At 40.5% G+C, this 26,647-nt stretch overlaps 1 protein-coding gene across 1 annotated transcript in view; it reads left to right on the forward strand.

Moving 5' to 3' along the window:
• Positions 1 to 22,642: 22,642 nt before the first annotated feature.
• Positions 22,643 to 26,647, forward strand: part of plppr4b (phospholipid phosphatase related 4b) — a gene marked incomplete at both ends in the record, with an annotated part of 34,898 nt that continues 30,893 nt past the window's right edge. Inside the window, 2 exon segments of the mRNA XM_084151752.1 lie at positions 22,643 to 22,708; positions 22,711 to 22,824. Of these exon segments, the coding sequence (XP_084007878.1) occupies positions 22,643 to 22,708; positions 22,711 to 22,824 (180 nt within the window).

The raw sequence follows: 26,647 nt of genomic DNA on the forward strand, positions 1-26,647 counted from the left end.
ATTAGTTGTTGTTAGTTGTTATTAGTCCCATCCTTCAACTCCATTCAACACCTCCCATCTATCTCTTAACACCATCCATATTGGATTTCTATTTGCCATATATTTTTCAACTGTACTGTGATGTTTTACAAAAGTTCTGAACCCTTGTTCATTGTTTCTACAGATTGTAAATTGAAAATAAACATTTTCGCTAAAAGTATTATTATATTATTGATTGATTGACTATGACTTTTCAGATCACCCAGTAGTGCTATCTGCAGGGTTAGCTCCAGGTAAATATTGCAATCCTTTAGCCATTCCTGGACATGTGTCCAAAAACAAGCTACAAATGGACAGTACCAAAACAAATGATGGGGTCTGAATACTTTCCGAAGGCACTAGTTTAGAAGAGAATCGCTGGGAATCACACCCATTGGCATATGAAGTTCATCATGATCAAGCAATAGCTAAAAAGTAATCACCATCTGAAATGAGTTGAACTGAGTTGATAGAGCCTGGCAAAAATCATTTCCATTGAACACATAATTCATCCCACTAATCACACATTCCAGGGGAGGATTCTATGAGTTCATAATGCCCCAGTACTCTGATGTAGCACAATCTGGCCTTCGTAATTATGATCACCACTTGCAATTGATAGCCAAGGCGGATTACAAATATTTACTATCTATCGTTTCCCTGCTTGTTTTGGGATCGCAAACCACCATGTCATTCCAGCAGGCCTTAGTCTGCCACTGCAACACCCAGATTAATGAGAGGGAGAGAGAGATGGATATACTGTGTATATATATATATATATATATATATATATATATATATATATATATATATAGAGAGGGGGGGGGGGGGTGTACTGTATATAGAGATAGAAAGATAACATTTTACGGGGGGGGGGGGGGGGGTGTACTGTATATAGGGATAGAAAGAGAACATTTTACATTTACATTTCAGTCATTTAGCAGACGCTCTTATCCAGAGCGACTTACAGGAGCAATTAGGGTTAAGTGCCTTGCTTAAGGGCACATCGACAGATTTTTTCACCTAGTCGGCTCGGGGATTAGAACCAGCGCTCTTACCCACTAAACTACCTGCCGAACAAGAGCGAGAACAAGAGAGAGATGACTAGGCATTTCATTAGAAGCGGACAACAACAGCATTTAGTATGGAGACCCCAAGTACCAGCGAGAGAGAATTGGATTATAGACACAATAAATAAAAAATATAGAACCAGATAGGGGTTGTTTGGCTTGTATCCATAGCAGAACACTTTTTGGTGCTATACAGAACCCTTTTTTTGAAGGTTCTATAAAGAACCATGCTCATAAGGTTATAAATGGAACCTTTATGGTCTGAATCATGGCTTAGGAAGGCCACCAAAAATTCAGAAATGTCCATCCCCAACTACAACATTTTTCATCTAGATAGAACTGCCAAAGGGGGCGGAGTTGCAATCTACTGTAGAGATAGCCTGCAGAGCTCTATCATACTATCCAGGTCTGTGCCCAAACAGTTTGAGCTTCTACTTCTAAAAATACACCTTTCCAGAAATAAGTATCTCAATGTTGCCGCTTGCTACAGACCCCCCTCAGCCCCCAGCTGTGCCCTGGACATCATATGTGAATTGATTGCCCCCCATCTATCCTCAGAGTTCATACTGCTTGGTGACCTAAACTGGGATATGCTTAACACCCCGGCCGTCCTACAATCTAAACTAGATGCCCTCAATCTCACACAAATTATCAAGGAACCTACCAGGTATAACCCTATATCTGTAAACATGGGCACCCTCATAGAGATCATCCTGACTAATTTACCCTCTAAATACACCTCCACTGTCTTCAACCAGGATCTTAGCGATCACTGCCTCATTGCCTGCGTCCGTAATGGGTCCGTGGTCAAACGACCACCCCTCATCACTGTCAAACGCTCCCTAAAACACTTTAGCGAGCAGGCCTTTCTAATTGACCTGGCCCGGGTATCCTGGATGGATATTGACCTCATTCCATCAGTAGAGGATGCCTGGTTGTTCTTTAAAAGTGCTTTCCTCTCCATCTTAAATAAGCATGCCCCATTCAAAAAATGCAGAACTAAGAACAGATATAGCCCCTGGTTCACCCCAGACTTGACTGCCCTTGACCAGTACAAAAACATACTGTGTTGTACTGCATTAGCATCGAACAGCCCCCGCGATATGCAACTTTTCAGGGAAGTCAGGAACCAATATACACAATCAGTTAGGAAAGCAAAGGCTAGCTTTTTCAAACAGAAATGTGCATCCTGTAGCACTAACTCCAAAAAGTTTTGGGACACTGTAAAGTCCATGGAGAATAAGAGCACCTCCTCCCAGCTGCCCACTGCACTGAGGCTAGGAAACACTGTCACCACTGATAAATCTACGATAATCAAGAATTTCAACAAGCATTTTGCTACGGCTGGCCATGCTTTCCACCTGGCTACCCCTACCCCGGCCACCAGCTCTGCATCCTCCGCTGCAACTTGCCCATGCCCCCCCCCAACTTCTCCTTCAGCCAAATTCAGACAGCTGATGTTCTGAAAGAGCTGCAAAATCTGGACCCCTACAAATCAGCTGGGCTAGACAATCTGGACCCTTTCTTTCTAAAATTAGCCGCCAAAATTGTCGCAACCCCTATTACCAGCCTGTTCAACCTCTCTTTCGTATCATCTGAGATCCCCAGAGATTGGAAAGCTGCCGCGGTCATCCCCCTCTTCAAAGGGGGTGACACTCTAGATTTAAACTGTTAAAGACCTATATCTATCCTGCCCTGCCTTTCGAAAGTATTTGAAAGCCAAGTTAACAAACAGATCACCGACCATTTCGAATCCCACCGTACCTTCTCCGCTATGAAATCCGGTTTCCGAGCTGGTCATAATAATAAAGGAAATAAAGGAAACTACAAAAAAAACAAATCCTCACAAAGAGTTGATATTATAACCGCGATCGATAAAAGACAGTACTGTGCAGCCGTCTTCATCGACCTGGCCAAGGCTTTCGACTTTGTCAATTCTTACAGTTTTTCTCGATTGCTAAGACACATTTCTTGAAACCTTCACCCATTTTCTCAAAACTTTAAACACAAAACCTAATATTCAAACTACATTCACAAAACCCCTGACTCTTCTGGCAAAATCAAACAATCGCCTCAAAACCATTTATTCTGTGCTCAAAATCAAACAATGCTTTCAGATCATACACACAGCCAGTCAATATATAAACACTACAGAGCGTTCATTAGACACTACATAAAAAAATGGAGAACACAGCGTCCAGGACATGTAGTTACAGATTTTTTTTTTATTATTGTATATAGTAAACGCATTTTGCAATTAAAACAAAAAGTATAGTAATCACAACTTAGTACAGTGAATATATTGTATACTGTAAGTACTGCAAGTAATACAGTATTGAATGTCTGTATATTCAGCACTTGCATAAAAATGCACTCAATTAGTATTTGGTAGCATTGCTTTTAAATTGTTTAACTTGGGTCAAACGTTTCGGGTAGCCTTCCACAAGCTTCCCACAATAAATTGGGTGAATTTTGGCCCATTCCTCCTGACAGAGCTGGTGTAACTGAATCAGGTTTGTAGGCCTCCTTGCTCGCACATGCTTTTTCAGTTCTGCCCACACATTTTCTATAGGATTGAGGTCAGGGCTTTGTGATGGCCAATCCAATACCTTGACTTTGTTGTCCTTAAGCCATTTTGCCACAACTTTGGAAGTATGCTTGGGGTCATTGTCCATTTGGAAGACCCATTTGCGACCAAACTTTAACATCCTGACTGATGTCTTGAAATGTTGCTTCAATATATCCACATAATTTTCCTTCATTTTTACATTTACATTCCTTCCTCATGATGCCATCTATTTTGTGAAGTGCACCAATCCCTCCTGCAGCAAAGCACCCCCACAGCATGATGCTTCCACCCCCGTGCTTCACGGTTGGGATGGGGTTCTTCGGCTTGCAAGCAACCCCCTTTTTCCTCCAAACATAACAATGGTCATTATGGCCAAACAGTTCTATTTTTGTTTCATCAGACCAGGGGACATTTCTCCAAAAAGTACGATCTTTGTCCACATGTGCAGTTGCAAACCGTAGTCTGTCTTTTTTATGGCGGTTTTGGAGCAGTGGCTTCTTCCTTGCTGAGCGGCCTTTCAGGTTATGTCGATATAGGACTTGTTTTACTGTGGATATAGATACTTGTTTACCTGTTTCCTTCCTCCTTCCTGGGTGGTATGACGGCTGCGTGGTCCCATGGTGTTTATACTTGCATACTATTGTTTGTACAGATGAACGTGGTACCTTCAGGCGTTTGGAAATTGCTCCCAAGGATGAACCAGACTTGTGGAGGTCTACACATTTTTTTCTGAGTTCTTGGCTGATTTCTTTTGATTTTCCCATGATGTCAAGCAAAGAGGCACTGAGTTTGAAGGTAGGCCTTGAAATACATCCACAGGTACACCTCCAATTGACTCAAAAGCTTCTAAAGCCATTACATTTTCTGGAATTTTCCAAGCTGTTTAAAGGCACAGTCAACTTAGTGTATGTAAACTTCTGACCCACTGGAATTGTGATACAGTGAATTATAAGTGAAATAATCTGTCTGTTAACAATTGTTGGAAAAATTACTTGTGTCATGCACAAAGTAGATGTCCTAACCGACTTACCAAAACTATAGTTTGTTAACAAGAAATGTGTGGAGTGGTTGAAAAATGAGTTTTAATGACTCCGACCTAAGTGTATGTAAACTTCCAACTTCAACTGTATGTCACCACAGGCCAATTCCATTGCCTGTAAGAGATTTTCCCTGGTATATGGGGTTTCGGTCATAGACCTTCCACCGCCACGCAGAGAAAAACTATTCTATTGGGTTGAGGAAAGGGCTGTATGGTGGAAGGCAAACATTTATGAATCGCTGGTTGATGTTGAACCACTCGCGTATCCAGACACCACGTTGAAAGCTGACATTGTCCCAAACCACGACATAGACAGGATGCACTGCCTGCTGATGATCCTGCTGCTCACACTCAAACAAAACATCCCGAAGACCACCCAGAAATGTAAGAAGATCTTCAGTGTTATATGGCCCCAGGGTTGCATGACGGTGGAGAACCCCACGATTACTTATGGCTGCACAAAGGGTGACATTGCCACCACGCTGGCCAGGGACTTCCACAATGGCACGTTGGCCAATTATGTTCCTGCCTCTCCTTCTCCTCTTCGCCAGATTGAACCCTGCTTCATCTACAAAAATGTATTCATGGGGCCTTTCCATGGAATCCAATTCAAACACTCTCTATATATCAAAATAGATAAATAAGTAGTTTAGTAAGTGATACAGAAAGACAGACTTCTGCAATAGTGCATTTGTATGCACTCCTGATTTACATACACTACAATATAGTGCAGTCTACAGTAACAGTAGGCTAGCAGCATAGCATTGTACTGTAAGCATCAGCGCTGAAAGTGTCTGAGTGTACACTTACTTGCACATACTGAAATCGTAGATCTTTGACCCTTTCTGAGTTGCGCTCAAAGGGTACTCTGTACACTTGCTTCATGCATACCCTGTTGCGCTGGAGGACACGGTCAATGGTAGAAAGGCTGACACTGTTGATTCCTTCAAAGTTTACATTGTGTTCAACAACTCTTTGCTGTATTTCACGCAGTCGGTTGGCATTGTTTTGAAGGACCATATCAACAATGAGAGCCTCTTGCTGTTGGGAGAACATAGCAGGCATTTCACCCTCATGTGGTAGTCTTGCAATTCTACAAAAAGGGAAAATTCACTTACAAACATATACATACAGTAAAAATAGTAATGGACATTACTTCTATACGTAAAATATTTTATGGTAAGAAAATTATTCTTTTTTTCCCCAGTCCCCTTTCTATTGACAAAGTGATGTACTGAATCAAATGTATACAGTAAACTTTCAATGTGTAGCTCAATTGGTAGAGCATGGCGCTTGTAATGCCAGGGTAGTGGGTTCGATCCCCGGGACCACCCATACGTAAAAATGTATGCACGCATGACTGTAAGTCGCTTTGGATAAAAGCGTCTGCTAAATGGCATATTATTTATTATATTATTATAAAAAGAAACAATTACCTGTTCTCTTCTCTGAATGTCCTGATTATGGTGGCCAATGAGAATCTGCTCAAATTGGGTTGTACTCTTTGTCCTGCTTCCCTCATTGTCATTCCATTAACAACAACATGGTCTATCACAGTTGCTCAAATTTCTTCTGAAATTACTGTTCTTAGTCTTGCTCTTCCTCGTCCTCATACTCTTCCTCCTCGTCCATCACCTCTTACACGTACTCTTCCTCCTCTGCCTCTCAGATTGTTTCCATCCATTGTTGGTATCAACATTCAACGCACCTGTGCCACCTGTGCACTCTGAACTGGCTTATATTTGATCACATCATTAGAAACAAGTGTGAACAATTTGGAGTCGTTGTGTGTAAACGATGACAACTGTGTTGTAGTTGTGTTTAACTTTTGCCGCCTGTGTTTACCATTTTGTAACACAAGTGCATCACAATGCGAAATGTGTTTTAGTGAGTGAGAATGTGTTTAGAGTTTTGCAAAAAGACTGATTGATTCGTCAAATGGGTTTAGGCCACTGAGCATTTGGTTCAGAGAATGGGGTTTAGTGTTTTAGCAATTCAGAAAAACTGTATTGCAGACTAAATAGCCTTGGTTTCTCAAATGACTGCCTCGCCTGGTTCACCAACTACTTCTCAGATAGAGTTCAAAGTGTCAAATCGGAGGACCCTGTTGTCTGGACCTCTGGCAGTCTCTATGTAGGTGCCACAGGGTTACATTCTCGGGTTGACTCTATTCTCTGTGTATATGAATGATGTCGCTCTTGCTGCTGGTGACTCTCAGATCCACCTCTACGCAGACGACACCATTTTGTATACATCTGGCCCTTCATTGGACACTGTGTTAACAAACCTCCAAACGAGCTTCAATGCCATACAACACTCCTTCCGTAGCCTCCAACTGCTCTTAAACGCTAGTAAAACTAAATGCATGCTCTTCAATCGAACGCTGCTTGCACCCGCCCGCCTGATTAGAATCACTACTCTCGGCGGGTCTGACTTAGAATATGTGGACAACTACAAATACCTAGGTGTCTGGTTAGACCGTAAACTCTCCTTCCAGACTCACATTAAGCATCTCCAATCCAAAGTTTAATCTAGAATTGGCTTCCTATTTCGCAACAAAGCCTCCTTCACTCATGCTGCCAAACATGCCCTCGTGAAACTGACTATCCTACCGATCCTTGACTTCGGCGATGTAATTTACAAAATAGCCTCCAACACTCTACTCAGCAAATTGGATGTAGTCTATCACAGTGCCATCCGTTTTGTCACCAAAGCCCCATATACTACCCACCATTGTGACCTGTACGCTCTCTTTGGCTGGCCCTCACTACATATTCGTCGCCAAACCCACTGGCTCCAGGTCATCTATAAATCACTGCTAGGCAAATCCCCGCCTTATCTTAGCTCATTGGTCATCATAGCAACACCCACCCGTAGTATGTGCTCCAGCAGGTATATCTCACAGGTCATCCCCAAAGCCAACACCTCCTTTGGCCGCCATTCCTTCAAGTTCTCTGCTGCCAATGACTGGAACGAACTGCAAAAATCTCTGAAGCTGGAGACTCTTATCTCCCTCACTAACTTTAAGCATCAGTTGTCAGAGCAGCTTACCGATCACTGCACCTGTACACAGCCCATCTGTAATTAGCCCACCCAACTACCTATTTATTTTGCTAATTTGCACCCCAGTATCTCTATTTGCACATCATCTTCTGCACATCTATCACTCCAGTGTTCATACTAAATTGTAATTATTTTGCGCTATGGCCTATTTATTGCCTTACCTCCATAACTACATTTGCACACACTGTATATAGATTTTCTATTGTGTTTTTGATTGTACTTTCTGTTCATCCCATATGTAACTCTGTGTTGTTGTTGTTGTTTTTATTGCACTGCTTTGCTTTATCTTGGCCAGGTCGCAGTTGTAAATGAGAACTTGTTCTCAACTGGCTTACCTGGTTAAATAAAGGTTAAATAAAATAAAAAAATAAAAAAAGAACCCTTTCCTAATGTTCTATAAAGAACCATTAATAATGGTTCTATTATAGCACCAAAAAAGGGTTATTCTATGGTAACAACCCTTTTTGGGGCTCCATAGAACCCTTTTTTATGGTTCTTTATAGAACCTTTATGGAGAATGGTTCTATAAATAACCTTTATCAATCTGAAAGGTTCTTTGTTGGTCCTTTTGAAAACCATACAGGTTTTTTATTCTGGTCAGCCATATTATATTGTTATAATTCAATTGGTGTTATTATTGTGTAAAATTGAAGTTGAATCTAGTGCGCTAACTCTGGAACAGCTGGGGGTTCCTGAGGGGAGAACTGAGAACCACTGACTGATTTAGTCAACCGTTCTTAATTGACACAAGGCCATACATGAGTCTTTCACAAGATACCTGCACTGGCCATAGTCCTATATAATATGTAATGGCATAAAACAACACATTAGATCAACTGGAATGACACACTCACTCACGGTTGCACCGAGCTGTGAGCAAACCACTCCCCAAAATATTTGAATGAGCCGCCTCTCCTACATTTTTATTATCACTAAAAGAGCAAAGAACTATTGAAGTGCTCAAAGGGTTCTTTGAGTCATTATGGTTCCACATAGAAGAGAGACTAATAGAGAGACTAATAGAAAGACTGTCACTAGCTTGGACCTCCTGGGCCATCTCGTGTATCCTTCTTCTCTTTTGAAGTGCTTGCTGTCTGAGTGGAGTTAGGCTGCTGAGGGAGTGAGCTGGGAGCTAGCGGGAGAGGATTGGCCTCTGTGGTGTCTTTTACAAAGGAAGCGAGGAGGAGAGCTGTGTGGAGCTTCCAGGGAGCCCTTAAGTTGATGGAGGTTTGTGAGGATCTAATAATGTATTAAAAAGGCCTGGCTGTTCTGTGCTACCGAGAGCCCAGAGAGGCTTGGTATTACGTTGTCTGGGAGAGGGCCCCTGTGTCCTTCTGTACTGGCAGATTCAACACTTCAAATGTAGGCTGCTAAGGTACAGTGGGCATGAATGCGCTGAATGTACTGTATACAAGCTCGTCAGAGGCCAGCATTTCTGAATATATACAAATAGTTAATGGAATGTTTCTGAGATAATAGCCAGGCATGGTGTCCACAGTTTAGATGATCAGTGATAACAATAACCTACAATACATGCAAGGAAAAACAGAGAAAGCAATATGCTCATCTCCAACATCCAAGCAGCTTTGGCACGTGTGTTTTTCTGTTGCACATTAGAAAAATGAAATTCATTCTTGGAGGTGTGTTTTCTAACCGATTCCACGTTTGGTTAATGATGTTTGTCCCCCATGAGACACTGTAGAGGCAGAAGCCTATTTCAATGCCTCAAAATCCCCAGAATGAATCTAAGATAAGAAATCTGTAATTCATTTAGAAGTGTTTGACGAGGATGTTTTAGTTACATCTAACTAAGGTGTTTGGTGCAGTATTTCTCAAGTAGAAAAATGTGTGATGACGTGTTGTCTTATGTAAACAAAGTTGGGCTGCTGGGCAGGTCTGTCTCACTATGCTATTGGATAGAGAGCAATCACCGCAGCTGTTCACCCCATGTTAGTGGGCAAATGGACATCGTCAAATCAAAACCCAACCATAATTTACCCGTTGTGATGCACAGATGTTCCAAACTATCCTAATTACACTTTGTAGCATTTTGACACTAGAATAACTGTGCTTTTTAAAGGCAGTCGCTCTTTAAAGAAAATATAAAATATTTGACTGTCAGACTCTTCTGCCCCCTCAACCATGTGTTGAGGGGACAGACTGGTCCCCCCTCTCTATCTCTTTCTCCAGAGCCAGCTCTGTTATGTGTTGTTTCTGTTCTTCCTTCTGGGCTGAGGGGGAGAGGAGAGGAGCGGTGGGACCAGTCAGCCTCTGCTTCAACCTCTTAGGATCTCTTTTGCTCCCACTCCCACTCCCACCCCCACATCCCTAGCCCCCCTAACCCCTCAGAGGACCACAAGAGTGAAGCTTCAGGGGTAGAATGATGTGCAGCATTTACTGCACCAACAAGGCTTGTGCTACAGAAGAGTGGGTCTATCTTTGAGTTGACAATGACCTTCAGTTCACTTCTCACCCCCACATCCCCAGCCTAACCCCTCAGAGGAACACAGGAACAACTCAACGCCTTCAGTAGCCCCTAAACCCCTCATAGCACATGCCTGGTTGGCCCAGTAGGTACTGCAGCACATCAGTATGAAAAATGTATGCACTCACTAACTGGAAGTCGCTCTGGATAAGAGCGTCTGCTAAATGACTAAAATGTAAAAATGTAAAAATGTCAGTCTCCTACTCCCAGCATATGTACGTGGGCTGTCTTTACCCAGCGGTCTACAGTACACTCACATCTCCTCACACGGCGGAGCCATTTCTCACTGATGCTTTCTTTGCCTCCTTGTTTCATTAAAATGACATTATACATGTGTGGCATTATACAGTATAGGCAAATTATGGACAGGAACCTTGCATGACATGCACATAATTCATATGTATTGGGATGTTATATTTTCTGAGTGGGGAGTAACTGAAACACATACACAGATCTATTTATAGATGCCAAGCACAGTAGATGCATGGTAAAGATGCATAGATGAAGTAAGATTCACTGAATTCATAGATACTGGTGCATAACTGTGATATCTTTCATTTAAACTTACAGAGGAACTTTGGTGTACACAACAGGACTTTTCTCTCAGTAAACATGATGATATTTAAGTGGGTTTTGTTAGCAAAGATCTGTTTGTGTTGGTTCTCAATCATTTGTGAGGACGCCAAAGTGGGCTATAATTGCTCACACTACTGGCAAATAGAGAGGAGGAGAAGAGAGAAGGAGCAGGTTCATTTCACACCTAATGTGAAACGATTAGGCCGATGGTTTTGGTGGTGTCCAATTATGATGATGATGGTGATGATGTTCTTTCAGAGAACATGCGATACTAATAGAGTGGTGATTAAACAGCCTTACCTATTCTGCAGGTGAAAATCACAGCGTTAATAACCCACAGAGCCAGCTCAGTTAATTTGATGTGACATTTTCACATATCCCGTCTCCTCGTTCTCTCTCATAAATATGTGCAGAGATGAGTAACATTGCTGAGTAATACTGAGAAGTGTAAGGCTACATCATTGTGTTTATTGTGTTCAGTGTTTCCTAAGGGTACAGGAAATTAAATGAAGAGGAAATATTTTCACAATGGAGCTGAAGTTGTTAAGAATTAATTTAGATTTACAGATGCTCCAATTAACAGAAAATAAACTGTATGAACAGTTTGAAAACTATAACCCTGACAGAAAAACCACATGATTTCACAACACAAAATATGTGTTTTTGGAACATTTCACGTGACATTTCAAATGTGAATTCATGTGTTTTTGGAACACCTCACGTGGCATAAATGAGTCATTATGATACACACAGTGCTTTTAACAGAGTTTTTTCATTCTACACATTTGACACACTTTGACATACATGACTACATTGTGTATGTTTATTTATACAGTACTTATTATTCAATGCGTCCTCACCTGGGCTTTGAACTCACAAGTTACAACCTCTTGGTTCACGGCATTCCGATATTTCTGCTATGCTACCATGTCTGTGTCAATGGCTGGTTTCACCTGTATTCATACACTTTTGACTTCAAAGTAAATGTCAGCTTGGTTAAAAATACACTCAAAAATAACTATTATATTTGTATTTGTGATTCAGGAGTAACATTGAAACAGAATAATATGCCACATTTAGACAACTATACAGAAACCCCTTAAATTGCTAAAATATGTAAAGGAAATCAATGATGAGAGAATAGTCCGATTAAGTCCTGACTAAAATAGCAGTGCAGATGGCACTCTTTAGCTATGTGCAGAGATGTATTATAGGTAATGAATGTGTAGAGGAATGCTACAGACTTTGCAGAACAGCAGAAAGATCAGCACACCTTGAATCCAGAGGTTGTGTGTTCAAATCCCAGGTGGAGTCATAATTTAGATGAACAGCGTACCACTTACTTTAAAACTCAATACCATTTCATTATTTTACTTATAATGGTTTGGGACCATCTGGGACCATCACGTGACTTCCTGACGACTGGTAAACAAATGTCTTGAGAACAGCTTACAAAAATCCTAACATGGTCCTTACCCTTATGGAAAAACAACATGAATTTCACATGATCATGTGTTTCACATGTTAATGTTAAGTTAATGTGATAACATGTGACAAAATGTAAAGCAACGTGTGATAACATGAAACTAAATATGTGAAAATATAGAAGGAGTTCTATTAACCTGAGTGCACCCGGCTATGGCCCGTGATGTTAACGGGAAAACGTGGTAAGGGAGGAGCACCCTTCTCATATCGAACAGTAATCGGCGCCGCTCGGTCATGTTGTCAACAAGGCAGCATGGTGCATCATACAGAAACATACAACATATTTTCCATAAAATCTATGTTAGAAATTTCAAACTACTTTTCATTGGGAAGGCAGGTAAAGCATTTTTATCAAAAGCAATCACTTTTGCATGTGAAAACACAGAATTCAACTTGTTACTTCACGTGCTTAACCTACGTCACTTTTGTTTTGAGCCGACTTCGCCATGGGCTTTGAACGGGGAACCTGGCTCACCTGGCTCTAACTGTGATTTTAGCTGTGCTTTTGTATGTGTGCTAATGGATATGCTGTGTATATGCTTCTGTGTATGGTGTGTTTTTAGAGTAAACTTTTATGTGATGTGTATGTTTTTATTGATTTTATGGAACCCAAGACTCTCTGGAAAACAATGGTAATTGTTACTGAGTGGAATATCCTGGCTAAAATAAATACAAATTGAGAAAAGAAATGCCCGGGGGGCAGCCCGGTTCCAAAACTAATGCAATCACTTTTCACCCGGTGCAAACTCCTCCCTCCTCCCACTGGGGCAACCTGTGCCAGATAATCGAATCCCCACATTATCTCACGTAAAGTGATACAAAAACACATTTGTGCATGATTTCACATGTGAAATTTCACTTGCACATGATTTCACATGTGAAATTTCACAAATGTGAAGTATTACAAAAACACATGGTTTCACATGATTTCATATGTGAAATGTCACATGTAAAATGTTCCAAAAACACATTTTCATGATTTTACATGTGAAATGTGTAGTTTCATGGTATCACATGTTGACATTTTGCATCCCCATGTTGTCACATTTATTTAACATGAGATTATGTTGTCACATGTAGTTTCATGTTATCACATGTTGCATGTTGCTTCACATGTTGTCACATGTTATCACATTAACTTCACATAAAATCATATGTGATCACATGAGATCACACAAGATCACATGTTAACATGTGGAATTCATGTGTTTTTTTTTCAGTAAACGGGAACAATTCTCCATAATAATTACATCTTACCTCCACAAGCAGGTAAGTGAAGAATTTCCGCTTATCTCTTGGCTCCCATCTTTCTGCGACTGCAGGCATGTTTCTGTACACCAAAATGTGGCATTAACTGTAAAATGGTATAAACAGGGACACTAATTAGATTTCCATTCAAAAAAATGTATGGCGTCTAAACCTTTACTTACAACATCTACAGTCAACCACTAGATGGAGCCTGTAACCAATCTTTGACATGTTTTCTCTACCAAAATAGAAATCAAAAGGTTTTCCTCCTTTAGAAACCTGGGGCCATATTCATAAAACAACTCAGAGTAGAAGTGCTGATCCCCACACCCCCCCCCCCCCCAACACTTTATGATTGCAGGTCAAGTACAGGTCATCTCACTGATTAAAAAATAAATAAAAAATTCAATGTACTCATTCTAAATGTTTGCCATGGGTTTATAGGATGTGTTGTTGATTCTCTATATGAGTTTTTGACAGGATCACACATTATTCTGTCCCTTAGCAGCAGGCTATACATTGCTATCATATTCATTACCACAAGGGGGCATTGGGAAGATAGGTAAAAACTATCTGTCATATACAGGGCCCAGTTTTGATGTACAACATATTTCAGTGAATAACCTTGTGTTCAACTTCTCATGAGAGAGAGAGAGAGAGAGAGAGAGAGAGAGAGAGAGAGAGAGAGAGAGAGAGAGAGAGAGAGAAATGTATTTGTTTGGTTTAGTAGCTCAAGGAAACAGGTTCTACTTACACAATCAGGCTACAATTGTTACAGGTATAAAGCACCTTCATATGAGTGATGTGAATTGAATGAGCAAATGTAAAATTAAACATAACAAAATAACACTGACCATTTTCGACCAATTGAGGATGGATTCAAGTCCAACAAACTTAAAGTGAATCACTGTGCTTTGCCTCTGGGGCACTACATTTTTAACCTTGGCCCTGTGGTTTAGTGTGCAGCATGCATCTCAATATCGTCTGTGATGTTATGCATATTAACCAAGCAGACAAGCATGGTGCATCTAAAAGCAGAGACCTGATTCTAATTCCACAGCAGAATACATACTCCAGTAATTACCAGCACAGAATGAGATGGGGAATCATTGTGATTCAGTCTATTCCAGGACCCTTCCATAACTATGCTATTCTTATCAACTGTCTCCTCATGGTTTAAACATATTCTGATTCTACTGTATGTGGTGGGCCAAACCCTGCTCTTTAAAGAGGAGAGATTCTTTACTTGTCTTTTATTTCAGAAGGCAAAAGCTAAGTACATCAGACCAGACCAGATCACACCAAACGAGATCAGACCAGACCAGGGCCTGGTTTCCCAAAATAAACCAGGCCCTGACCAGCCCTGGAACAATATGTGAGCAGACTGTTTTTTTTTTTGCAGTGCACTACTAATGCAGACAGAGTGGGTGTGTGGTGTACCCCGGTTTCAAATGCTATGTACTATAGGAAAGGTCAAGATGGGAAAAGAGTGTTCTCCTAAGACACAACTTTTGTCTGGTTCTCTGAGGAAGAATTCCATTTTGAGCAAGATTACTATTGTATTGTTTTGTATTGTATTGTATTGTATTGTATTGTATTCAATCATATGCATTTTTGTCATGAGAAGCCTGGGAAAAGGGTTCAATTTGGGACACAAAACAGTCTCTCTCACCTCACCAGAGAGCTGTACATTTTAGCCTTGAGTTATTATGGTGTTTCCATCTACCTCAAGAGCTTCTGTATCTCAGCTTGTGGCAGTCTTTAATCAATTTCCACGGTACCCAGATCATTAATCTCCTGTGTTTTATCACCTAGCTTTAGGTAGAAAGTTATCTCAATCTCTAGAGATTCTACAACTCCTAGATCTAACGTAGTTTTTTTTCCCATCGTGTTTGAGATACAGTATAAGGTTCTTATTCCATTGTGTCATGAAAGTACATTATCAGTAGCTATCTCTACACACACAGTGCCTTCTAGGCTGAACTGATCATTCTTAGGCATATTTGTTATGTTCACCTTGTGTCAGGAAAAAGTATTGTGGGTCAAATATGAAGATGTATTAACTGTCTAAACCTTAAAATAGCAATCAGCAGTAGAAACAATAACAAAGCGTGTTCCCCGCCTTTGTTTCGGTAAAAATATAAGGGATTAGGCATGAAACATTAAGAGTGTATTTCAACTTTCATTGCATTTTTGTCCCCCCCAGTTGTATCATTGAAATGTGATACAAAATGAGGCAACAGTGTGCTTTAGGACCATGCGGATGCCTCCCAGCGGCCGGGTAGGCTGTTTGGAGTGTTTATCCGACTGCATAAAAAAATTATATATATATTATGTCCCCCCCACATCTAAAACCAAAGTTGTGCCCCTGCAAAACGCTATATCCATTGTTTAGCTGGAATGGAATGTTTGTATTATGTATATTTGACTGTAATATGTGATTGTCTCACCTAGATATCTTATAATGCATACACTTACTGTAAGTCACTCTGTATAAGAGCATCTGCTAAATGACTAAAATATCAAATGGAAATGTTTTACATACAGATCTCACAGTACTGTATTGAATTATTTTATATAAAAATATATACTGTATACAGTGCCTTCAGAAAGTATTCACACCCCTTGACTTCTTCCACATTTTGTTGTGTTACAGCCTGAATTTAACATTTATTTGATTTTTTGGTCAATGGCTTAGAACTTACTTCTTATTTACAGTGCATTCGGAAAGTTACAGCCTTATTCTAAAATGGATTAAATTATTATTTTTGTCTCATCAATCTACACATAATACCCCATAATAACAAAGAGAAAACAGGTTTTTAGAAATTTTAGCTAATTTATAAAAAATAATAACAGAAAAACCTTTTTTACATAAGTATTCAGACACTTTGCTATGAGACTTAAAATGTAGCTCAGGTGCATCCTGTTTCCATTGATCATCCTTAAGATGTTTCTACAACTTGATTGGAGTCCATCTGTGGTAAATTCATTTGATTGGACATGATTTGGAAAGGCACATACCTGTTTATATAAGATCCCACATTTTACAGTGCACGTCAGAGCAAAAATCAAGCCATGAGGTCAAAGGAATTGTCCATAGAGCTCCGAGACGGGATTGTGTCGAGGCACAGATATGGGGACCAAAACATTTCTGCAGAATTGGAGGTCCCCAAGAACATAGTGGCCTCCATAATTCTTCAATGGAAGAAGTTTGGAACCATCAAGATTCTTCCTAGAGCTGGCCACCAGGACAAACTGAGCAATCGGGGAAGAAGGGCCTTGGTCAGGGCGGTGACCAAGAACCCTATGGTCACTCTGACAGAGCTCCAGAGTTCCAGAGATGGGAGAACCTTCCAGAAGGACAACCATCTCTGCAGCACTCCAACAATCCGGCCTTTATGGTACAGTGGCCAGACGGAAGCCACTCCTCAGTAAAAGGCACATGACAGCCCGCTTGGAGTTTGCCAAAAGTCACCTAAAGACTCTCAGACCATGAGAATCAAGATTCTCTAGTCTGATGAAACCAAGATTGAACTCGTTGGCCAGAATGCCCAGCGTCACGTCAGGAGGAAACCTAGCACTATCCCTACGGTGAGGCATGGTGGTGGTAGCATCATGCTGTGGGGATGTTTTTAAGCAGCAGGGACTGGGAGACTAGTCAGGCTTGAGGGAAAGATGAATTAAGCAAAGTACAGAGTGATCCTTGATGAAAACCTGCTCCAGAGCGCTCAGGACCTCAGAATTGGGTGAAGGTTCACCTTCCAACAGGACAACGACCCTAAGCACACAGCCAAGACAACGCAGGTGTGGCTTCGGGACAAGTCTCTGAATGTCCTTGAGTGGCCCAGCCAGAGCCCGGACTTGAACCCGATCGAACATCTCTGGAGAGACCTGAGAATAGCTGTGCAGCGATGCTCCCCATCCAACCTGACAGAGCTTGAGAGGATCTGCAAAGAACAACGGGAAAAACTCCCCAAATGCAGGTTTGTAGATTGTAGCTTCATACCCAAGAAGACTCAAGTCTGTAATCGCTGCCAAAGGTGCTTCAACAAATTACTGAGTAAAGGGTCTGAATACTTATGTAAATGTGATATTTCCGTGTTTTATTTTTTATAAATGTGCAAAAATTGGTTATTGTGTGCAGATTGATTTAATCCATTTTAGAATAAGGCTGTAACGAAAAAAATGTGGAAGAAGTCAAGGGGTTTGAATACTTTCGGAAGGCACTGTATATATGTTTTATATTCATTATAAATGCTGAAATGTCTTGAGTCAATAAGTATTCAACCCCTTTGTTATGGTAAGCCTAAATAAGTTCAGGATAAAAAATGTGCTTAACAAGTCACATAATAAGTTGCATGTAATAATAGTGTTTAACATTATTTTTTATTGACTACCTCATTTCTGTACCCCACACATACAATTATCTGTAAGGAGCAGTGAATTTCAAACACAGATTCAACCACAAAGACCAGGGAGGTTTTCCAATGCCTCACAAAGAAGGGCACCTTGGTAGATGGGTCAACAACAACAAAAATGCTGACATTTGAGCATGGTCACTGCAAAGATACAGGCATCCTTCCTAACTCAGTTGCCGGAGAGGAAGGAAACTGCTCAGGGATTTCACCATGAGGCCAATGGTGACTTTAAAAGAGTTACATAATTTAATGGCTGTGATAGGAGAAAACTGAGGATGTATCAACAACATTGTAGTTACTCCACAATACTAACCTAATTGACAGAGTGAAAAGAAGGAAGCCTGTACAGAATAAAAATATTCCAAAACATGCATCCTGTTTGCAACAAGGCACTAAAGTAATTCTGGAAAAAAATTGGCAAATCCAATTCAACATATCACTAAGTACCACTCTCCATATTTTCAAGAATAGTGGTGTCTGTATCATGTTTTATGGGTATGCTTGTAATTGTTAAGGACTGTGGAGTTTTCAGGATAAAAAGTAAACAGAATAGAGCTAAACTGAGGCAAAATCCTAGAGGAAAACCTGGTTCAGTCTGCTTTCCACCAGACACTGGGAGATGAATTCATATTTCAGCAGGACAATAACCTAAAACACAAAGGCCAAATCTACACTGGAGTTGCTTACCAAGAAAACAGTGAATGTTCCTGAGTGGCTGAGTCACAGTTTTGACTTAAGTCTACTTGAAAATCTATGGCAAGACCTGAAAATTGTTGTCTACCAACCAATTTGACAGAGCATGAAGATTTTTATTAAAGAATAATGGGCAAATTATGCACAATCCAGGTGTGGAAAGCTCTTAGAGACTTACCCAGAAAGACTCACAGCTGTAATCGCTGCCAAAGGTGCTTCTACAAAGTATTGACTCAGAGCTGTGAATACTTATGTAAATGAAATATTTCTGTATTTCATTTTCAGTAAATGTAAAGAAAGAAAAAAATAATAATATGTTTTCACTTCGTCATTATTGATTATTGTGTGTAGATGGGTGAGAAATATTTTTTATTTCATCAATTTTGAATTCAGGCTGTAACACAACAAAATGTGGAATAAATCAAGGGGTATGAATACTTTCTGAAGGCACTGTATACTGTATTGATGTCACAAATGTATCATTTGTACATTTATTTCTTCATAAAGTAGATATGTGTTACATTTGACTGTGTAAAACCTATTAGTACTACTTATTTATCTGAGAGTGAGGTGAATATATAGCATTTAGCAAAAAACATGATTATTTGTCTCTCTGTAATGAAACCATCAAGTGATACATTTTAAACAAATACATGTCTGTCATTGAACAACCCTATGCCATGATTAGATAGTGAAAAAACATATCTCTTTAATGATTTATTTAAAAAATAAAAGCTAATGTACTAACATTTTTGAAAATGGATATACAGTGATTTGAAATGAAACCCTTCAAATGTAACCACTCTCAAATTCATAGACAGACCTATGGATGCAAGGACTGACCATCCATGATATCAAAATTATAGTTTTAATCATGTTTTAAGGCTATATAGTATTGGTTTGCAAATATTGGAGTAAAACAAGCTTCTATATTGGGTTTTGATGGGGTATGACAGTTGAACTAAACTCATGCCATGTATAAGTTATATTCTTCAATAATCAATGGGTACATATTTAATTTAAGTCCAAAAATGGATGTAGCAACTGCTGATTGCCCCTTTAAGAGAATATTCAAATACGTCTATAAACTGCTACAGATGAATTGCATCATCAATGTTTTACTGTGCACTGTGCAGTGTAGGCTGAAGATTGTATCAGGGATCCATGGGTACAGTAGCCTAGCCTACAACACAATAATGATCAGAGTACCTGAAACTATAACAAGACGGATAGTCATAACACTGTAACAACGTATGTAGTACATTGAGCCTAATTTCTAAATGGCAATACTCTGAGACTCTACTGATATAGATGTTTTGACAGCTAACTTATTCGAACGTTTTCTTAGCTTTCCTCCTCGATGCACACCACCACACGTCCTTAGGAAGCATAGAGCCATAGGCTATCATACGTGGTGCATTGCTGTATTTTCTCATTCTCTGCACGAACGGTAGCCTAACAAAATGCAGAGCAGTTACGACTGAACATCTACCCTGCGACAACTGTGACAGTCTCTGCAGTGCTGACGGGATAAATGGGAAAAGTCCTACCTTGGACAGCTCAAGGAGTTTTAGCGACTCAACAGCTTCAGAAGTCTGAACGTGATAAATAAACAGACAGACGTGATTCATATGTTTGTATCTCTACGGACGTTTGCTTCTTGAATGTACATTAAGTGTTCTACGAATTTCCGAGGTCCCTTCTGGTGAAAATAACTAATTCATTTCAATACTTTCAGTGTCTCCGGTATGTTGTCAATTACCTTGGTAGATGCAGCTGATGCGCTAGTGCGCATGTGCAACTCAGGTCAGTCTTTTTGCTGTAATGTCATGGAGGTGAAGGCTAGTTTACACCACTGTTGCTATCGTCTCATCCCCCAACACTTCTAACTCTTTCTCCTAGTAAAATGTGTCCTATTCAGGAATATAGGTTCCTCACTAGGCATGGCGTCCGTTTACTAGTCAGATACTAGAGTGACATAAGCTTCCAGGTAGCCTACATTTAGAGTGACTAATATGTAAACATAGGCTATAATAATGGGGAGTCTCTGCGCCTTAGATGGTCGCTGTCCACTGTCATGTGGTTCTGAACTTCGTAATTCCGACTCTGTCGCTGTCCACATTAATGGTGCTGAATTACCGCAAGTGTCTTGTTTTCTAAATGTAGGTCTATTTAAACAGATTTTGATCGTTCTTATCTTCTGACTGTAGGCCCAATTAATGGATATTTGAAAAATGAAAAAAGCAAACAGAGGATGTGAAAAGGGTCAGAAGATAGTTGAAAAGAGGAAGATTTTGTTAATTAATTATTTTTGGCCTCTCCTCCCTGAGTGCTATGAAGACACACGGTGGTAACCATATTTAACTCACCAATGGGAATCTTATTAATTACACCCACTCTGTATCAATGCCAGTAATAGATAGCCTATATCTTCGATGAGACTATAACGTTTTTACACCCTTTGTGCTGCCCAATATTGCTACACTTGAACCACAGTCACATCAAGCAGCTATCTATCCAGCCAGGATCAATAGGCAGGGCTGGCTCCAGGCATAAGCAACATAAGTGGTACCTTAGGACCCCAGGCCGCTAGGGGGCCCCCAACCCCCTTTTCATTTTTTGGAACTCAGTTGGGGTCTCAACTTACTGTTGAGAGTTAGAATAGTAGAATACACAAGGTACAAGTTCGAAATTTGGTTGTGCATCAGCAATTTGTCTCTTGTCAGTCACTAACCACGTTTCCATCCACAGTTTTTATGCCAGTAAAGTCATTCCGTATAAAAAAAAAAATAAGACGACTGCTGTGATGGAATAAGTAAGTTTTGGTACAATTGTATAAATGCAGACAAATAAGTGGTCCGTTCGACATGGTGGGATCTTTTTCTGTCTGTAAAATTAATTATGTGAGAAATAGCAGTGGAAATGACTTTATGCACAAATATTGATATGATAACCATTATATCGAAGTAAACTTGGAATCACACGATAATATGGTGTGTGGTCCTTCCACTACGACTCGGGAAACCATGCAGTTTATTAGGCTACAGATTACATAAAAATGTTTAAATAGGTAAATTAGTCTAGCCAGCTACCTAAACTTATAGTTATCATGGCCGAATACCGACCAGGCATGCAGGGCACGTGCCCAGGGACCCTGAACTCCAGCAGGCCTCCATTGATTTTGTTAGTCACTCTCATTCTCACATATCATGCCAAAAGTCATGGCAAAATGTGTAGAATTGCGGGAAATTAGCTGTAAAACTGCAAAAAATGTATCTCTGCCCCATGGCAAAATTAGTAGAATTCCATGGAATCTTTTGCCATAAAACTGTTTAAATGTTTCTCCGCCCCATGGAAAAATGTACAGAATTGCAGGAATTTCACTTTAAAAGTAAATTCTTCTCTCTGCCTTAAAGAGAGGGGGCCACTAAAATGGGGGGCAACCAAATCTCGCTTAGGGCCCCCAAAAGGCTAGCAATGGCCCTGTCGATTGATATTGCTAGAAGACATTTGCAGTAGAAATTGATTGATTCATGTTGACATTTGGAAGCTACTGGATACATAAGCCGAATAGACAGACAGGTCGAAATCTACTGTATACTCTAACTGTTTTACTGCTGAGCTAATTAAAATGCTGTCTGTTCATGTTTGTGAATGCATGCGTTCCGAAGTGCGCCTGCGCATTTCCCTCAAGCGCCAGAGTGTAAAACAGGAGAGCACTGCTGATGTCATAGCAGCCTGCCAAGGACTTTACTCGTTGACTGCTCGTGCGGCCCAAGTGTATGCGAAGTCCTTATCAAGAGATGCAAAGGATGTGCTTTTGATCTTAGCAACGAGGATACTTTCTCAAAATCAGGTTAGGAGATTCTGTGTCTTTTTCAGAGAGTCTTGTGAGGCGCATGCCGACTGTGGCGGCAACCCGCACTCTTCATCCACCGTATACTTCGGAATGGAGCGAGTGGCTGTCGTGCGCGTATGATATTGGCACGCAGGCGTGACAGCAGTATTGGACATTTGACTATCTTACAGCAGGTTACCGCTATTATTTCATAATTTTATCGAGAACCGGGGGACCAATCATGTCTTCAAGTGAAAGAGAAAAAGGAAATATGACGAAGGACAGCGTCAGCTTGCTGCCCTGCTTCTATTTCGTTGAGGTAGGTTGATTCTCTCTTTTTGAAGACTGTCTGGGCTGACTCAGAGAATAAGAGGATAGTGACATTAATCATGACTATAAACACCTGTAAAACATTTTTTTCACATATTTTCATACACACACAAAAAAAAGTATGTTGCATAAATGGGAGGGCTGCAACGAAATATCAAACAATAAGAAACAAAGAAATAGGTAAATCATATGAATAATGATAATAGGCTATTGCAGTCGTGGAAAAATAAATGCAAGCAGTTCAATTTCAAGTTATATACATGATTTGTATGAATTACATATATTGATTGGTATTAATGTTTGGTTTCAATACACATGATCGAACACGTTGTTGATGTTCTCTGGATGCAAGCACCACAAGATTCACTATGCACAATATGTTGAAACAGAGATATCACTCACAAGCATGCACATTTACTGTGTGCATGTGTGTGTGTGTGTGTGTGCGCGCGTGTGTGTGTATGTGTGTGCGCGTATGCGCATGTGCTTGTGTGTGTTTATGTGTGTGTGTGTGTGTGTGTGTGTGTTTATGTGTGTTTGTGTGTGTGTGCGCGCGTGTGTGTGTTTATGTGTGTATGTGTGTGTGTGTGTATGTGTGTGTGCGTTCATGTGTGTGTGCGTGCGTATGTGTGTGTGTGTGTGTGTGTGTGTGTGGAAATCTTGAAATCTGTGGTAGGCATTAAGTAGCATATATGACTCTATCAGACACTGAACATTAAGGACTCAGGAGTCAGCTCAGCTCAATTCAACCGAATCATATCTCCTATGAAGCCTGGCTGCCAAATACCATATTACTGTATATCTAGGATTTTTTTACACAGTCTTCCATCACAGTTCAGCCAGTTCAGCATCTCTTCTCCACACCAACGGGACATGCATCTTTCATGTGATGTCTCTGGATATTTAAACTACACAACCTACATCACCATGTCAGGGGCAGTAAGTAGGCCTTGGACAAGTAACCCTTGTCCGAGCCAGAACAGCCAATAGGCCGTTTTAAGGGAGTAGTTCTTATGAGGAGCGTCCTGTATCTTAACCATGGCTTTACTTTTAAAGAACCTTGCTTCTTGATTATATTAAGAACCATTGGTTCTGTGTTAAAGTGGCCTTGTAGAGTTTGTCTTGCCTGAGGCTTGTGTCTCTAGTGGAACCAATTTGAGCACACAGTGTAGTGAAAACCCGAGATAAAACAGGGGAAAAAGTTATGTTCAAAGGATGGATCAAACACATGGAGTGTACTGTACTGCACTGTTCTGCACTATTATGCACTGTACTGCACTGTTCGACACTGTTCTGCACTGTTCTGGACTGCACTGTACTGCACTGTTCTGTTCTATACTGCACTGTACTGCACTGTACTGCACTGTACTGTACTGTACTGTACTGTACTGTACTGCACTGTTATGCACTGCACTGTACTGCACTATTCTATTTTGCACTGCACTGTTCTGTTTTGTACTGTATGTACTGTAGTAAAAATCTGTCATCTTTTGGACCCTTACCAATGTTCTCTGACTGGAAAGCCAGTTTACTTCTCCCCTTTGGTCTAGCAGGAAACTGGAACATATATAGGCCAATGGGGCAGGGGCATCACCCGCTACAGTGCAGAATGGAGCCAGTGGGGCTCATGCTGGGGAATACATAGCTCTTGAAATATAGATCATGAGCAGGGCATTAGGCATACCTAGGCTACATGTTGATGTTGCAATGCATGCACAGAGTGAGTTGCAAAGAAGTGTCATATTTGTTCATTCTCTTATTCATTTGTTTATCCGTTTGTTAATTCATTCATTCATAAGATCTTCTTTTTGGTTAATGCCCTTAAAGCGCACGTGGAGAAACCATCCCACTGCCCCTGACAGCTAACTTTACAGCACTACTGGAGAAGGAGAAACCACATGGCTGCACCACAACACACATCTCACATGCAGGCAATATTGACCACCTCATGTCTCTGATTCACTGGCTTTGTTTCCAATGTCCACACAAACATACACACCATACCACTCAGTATGAAGTCATGGATTGGATATACATTCTGAGTGGTATGCTTATTTGTTTTTTTGGAACAGAACACCTGTTTCCTCTCAACTGGTTCCTATGGTTTGATTATTATTATTATTTTTGTAATGACAGTCTTATAGGGCTGTAATGACACGCGTATAGGGCTATATGTGTAAGACTTAAATGTGTGTGTGCAAGACACCCATGCTTGGTTGAATTACAGTCTTATAACAGTCTTATAGGGCTGTATGTACTGTATGTGTACAGTAAGACACTCATCAAGCCTCCATCATCCTCAGAAAGACACCTTCGCTGCCTTGTGAGATGATGCCTTTAGTCTGTGCTGCTACACAGGGTTTGGAACAGGTTCAGGGAACAGAACCAAAAATAGCAAAATAGCAAAATTCTTCAAGGAACAGAATCAGAACCGGGAATGAACGTGATCTATACTGTTCCGCAACAGAACCGTTATTTTAAAAGCATGGGAACCGGTTAATAATGTTATTTTACGTTCCGGGCATTTTTTTCAGTCCCACAAAAAAAACGCAACAAAGCGCCTATGAAAAGCCCTCACTCAGTCACTTGGAAACTTATTCCAGTGTCAGCCTACCAGCAGAAAATATTTTTTCCAGTGTGTGTGTGCGTGTGTAGACTATCTGCCCCTACCCCTCCAAAGCATAGGCTACTGTAGCCTACTGACGTTACACAAGTGATTCAGAAATTAGGGAGAGATTTTTAATTAGATAAGAATGGATAAACTTTTTCAGTGCTAGTTAAGGCTACTATAGTTATCACGTTTCACATTGGATTTATTAATTACTAAAAGCTAAGACGTGGTTTTTATTCTGTTGTCGCTCTGCACACACAAGCTTGTTAGCTAGCTAGCTCTGGTCCGACATTAAGCCAACTCTCGGAAGTTCAAAGACATTCAAAGTTCCTCCATAGAAGCAACTCCTCCGTAGGTATAATTCTGTGGGCCTAATTAAGTATAATGCATGTCATAACAATATGCCCAGCGCTTCAAGCCAAGTCCCCTCCTCCACCCTCTCTCGCTCTTTCCCCACCCGCAAATTTCAGTCACATCTCACACCCTACACCGCGCATACAAACAACTATAGCTTGCCCGGTCAGAGCTGCTCTAGCCGCTCTAATTTAATGTCAAGCTAAATGTAAAAAAATATAAATAAATCAGAGGTTTAAAAGGAACAGAAAGGAACGATATAAATCAGTACTTTTTTTGGTTCAGAACATTATTTTGCAGGTCGGAACAGTGTAACAGAATGAAAAAAAATAATGGTTCTGTTCAGAACTAAACGATTTAAAAATAATTTTGGGTCCAACCCCTGCTGCTACATGCTATAAATAGCACACCAGCCAACCAACCAACCAACCAGTCCACTTTCCATTTCTAGCCATCCATTATTAAACTTCATCTGTCACTTCCCTGCCTTTCATTTCTGTAATCACTGGATCTGGGTTTAAGCAGAGTGAGATTAGAGGTACAGTCTTGTCTGGCAGTGGCAAGATAATGGACAGAAATAGGACTGTTTGTGTTACCAGCATATTCATGTTCATTAGACTGCATGCACCTGGTGTTTATAAATTGTAAATGTTGCAGTCTAATTATGTATGTTTTTAGAAAGACTAATGCACATGAATAAATCCCATGTGAGAGTTTTCGAGGGTTCTCCTCTAGGCCCTTCTACTAAAGATGTACTACTTTGCTCGTTTAGATTAGGAAGTGGCTCCTAATCCAGGACCGGATCTTTTAGTTCTGAGGATCCGTATCCGTGAGTCCACAAATTCTT

The sequence above is a fragment of the Coregonus lavaretus genome (assembly GCF_964263955.1).
Source record: "Coregonus lavaretus genome assembly, chromosome: 34".
In the NCBI taxonomy this organism is placed as follows: Eukaryota; Metazoa; Chordata; class Actinopteri; order Salmoniformes; family Salmonidae; genus Coregonus; species Coregonus lavaretus.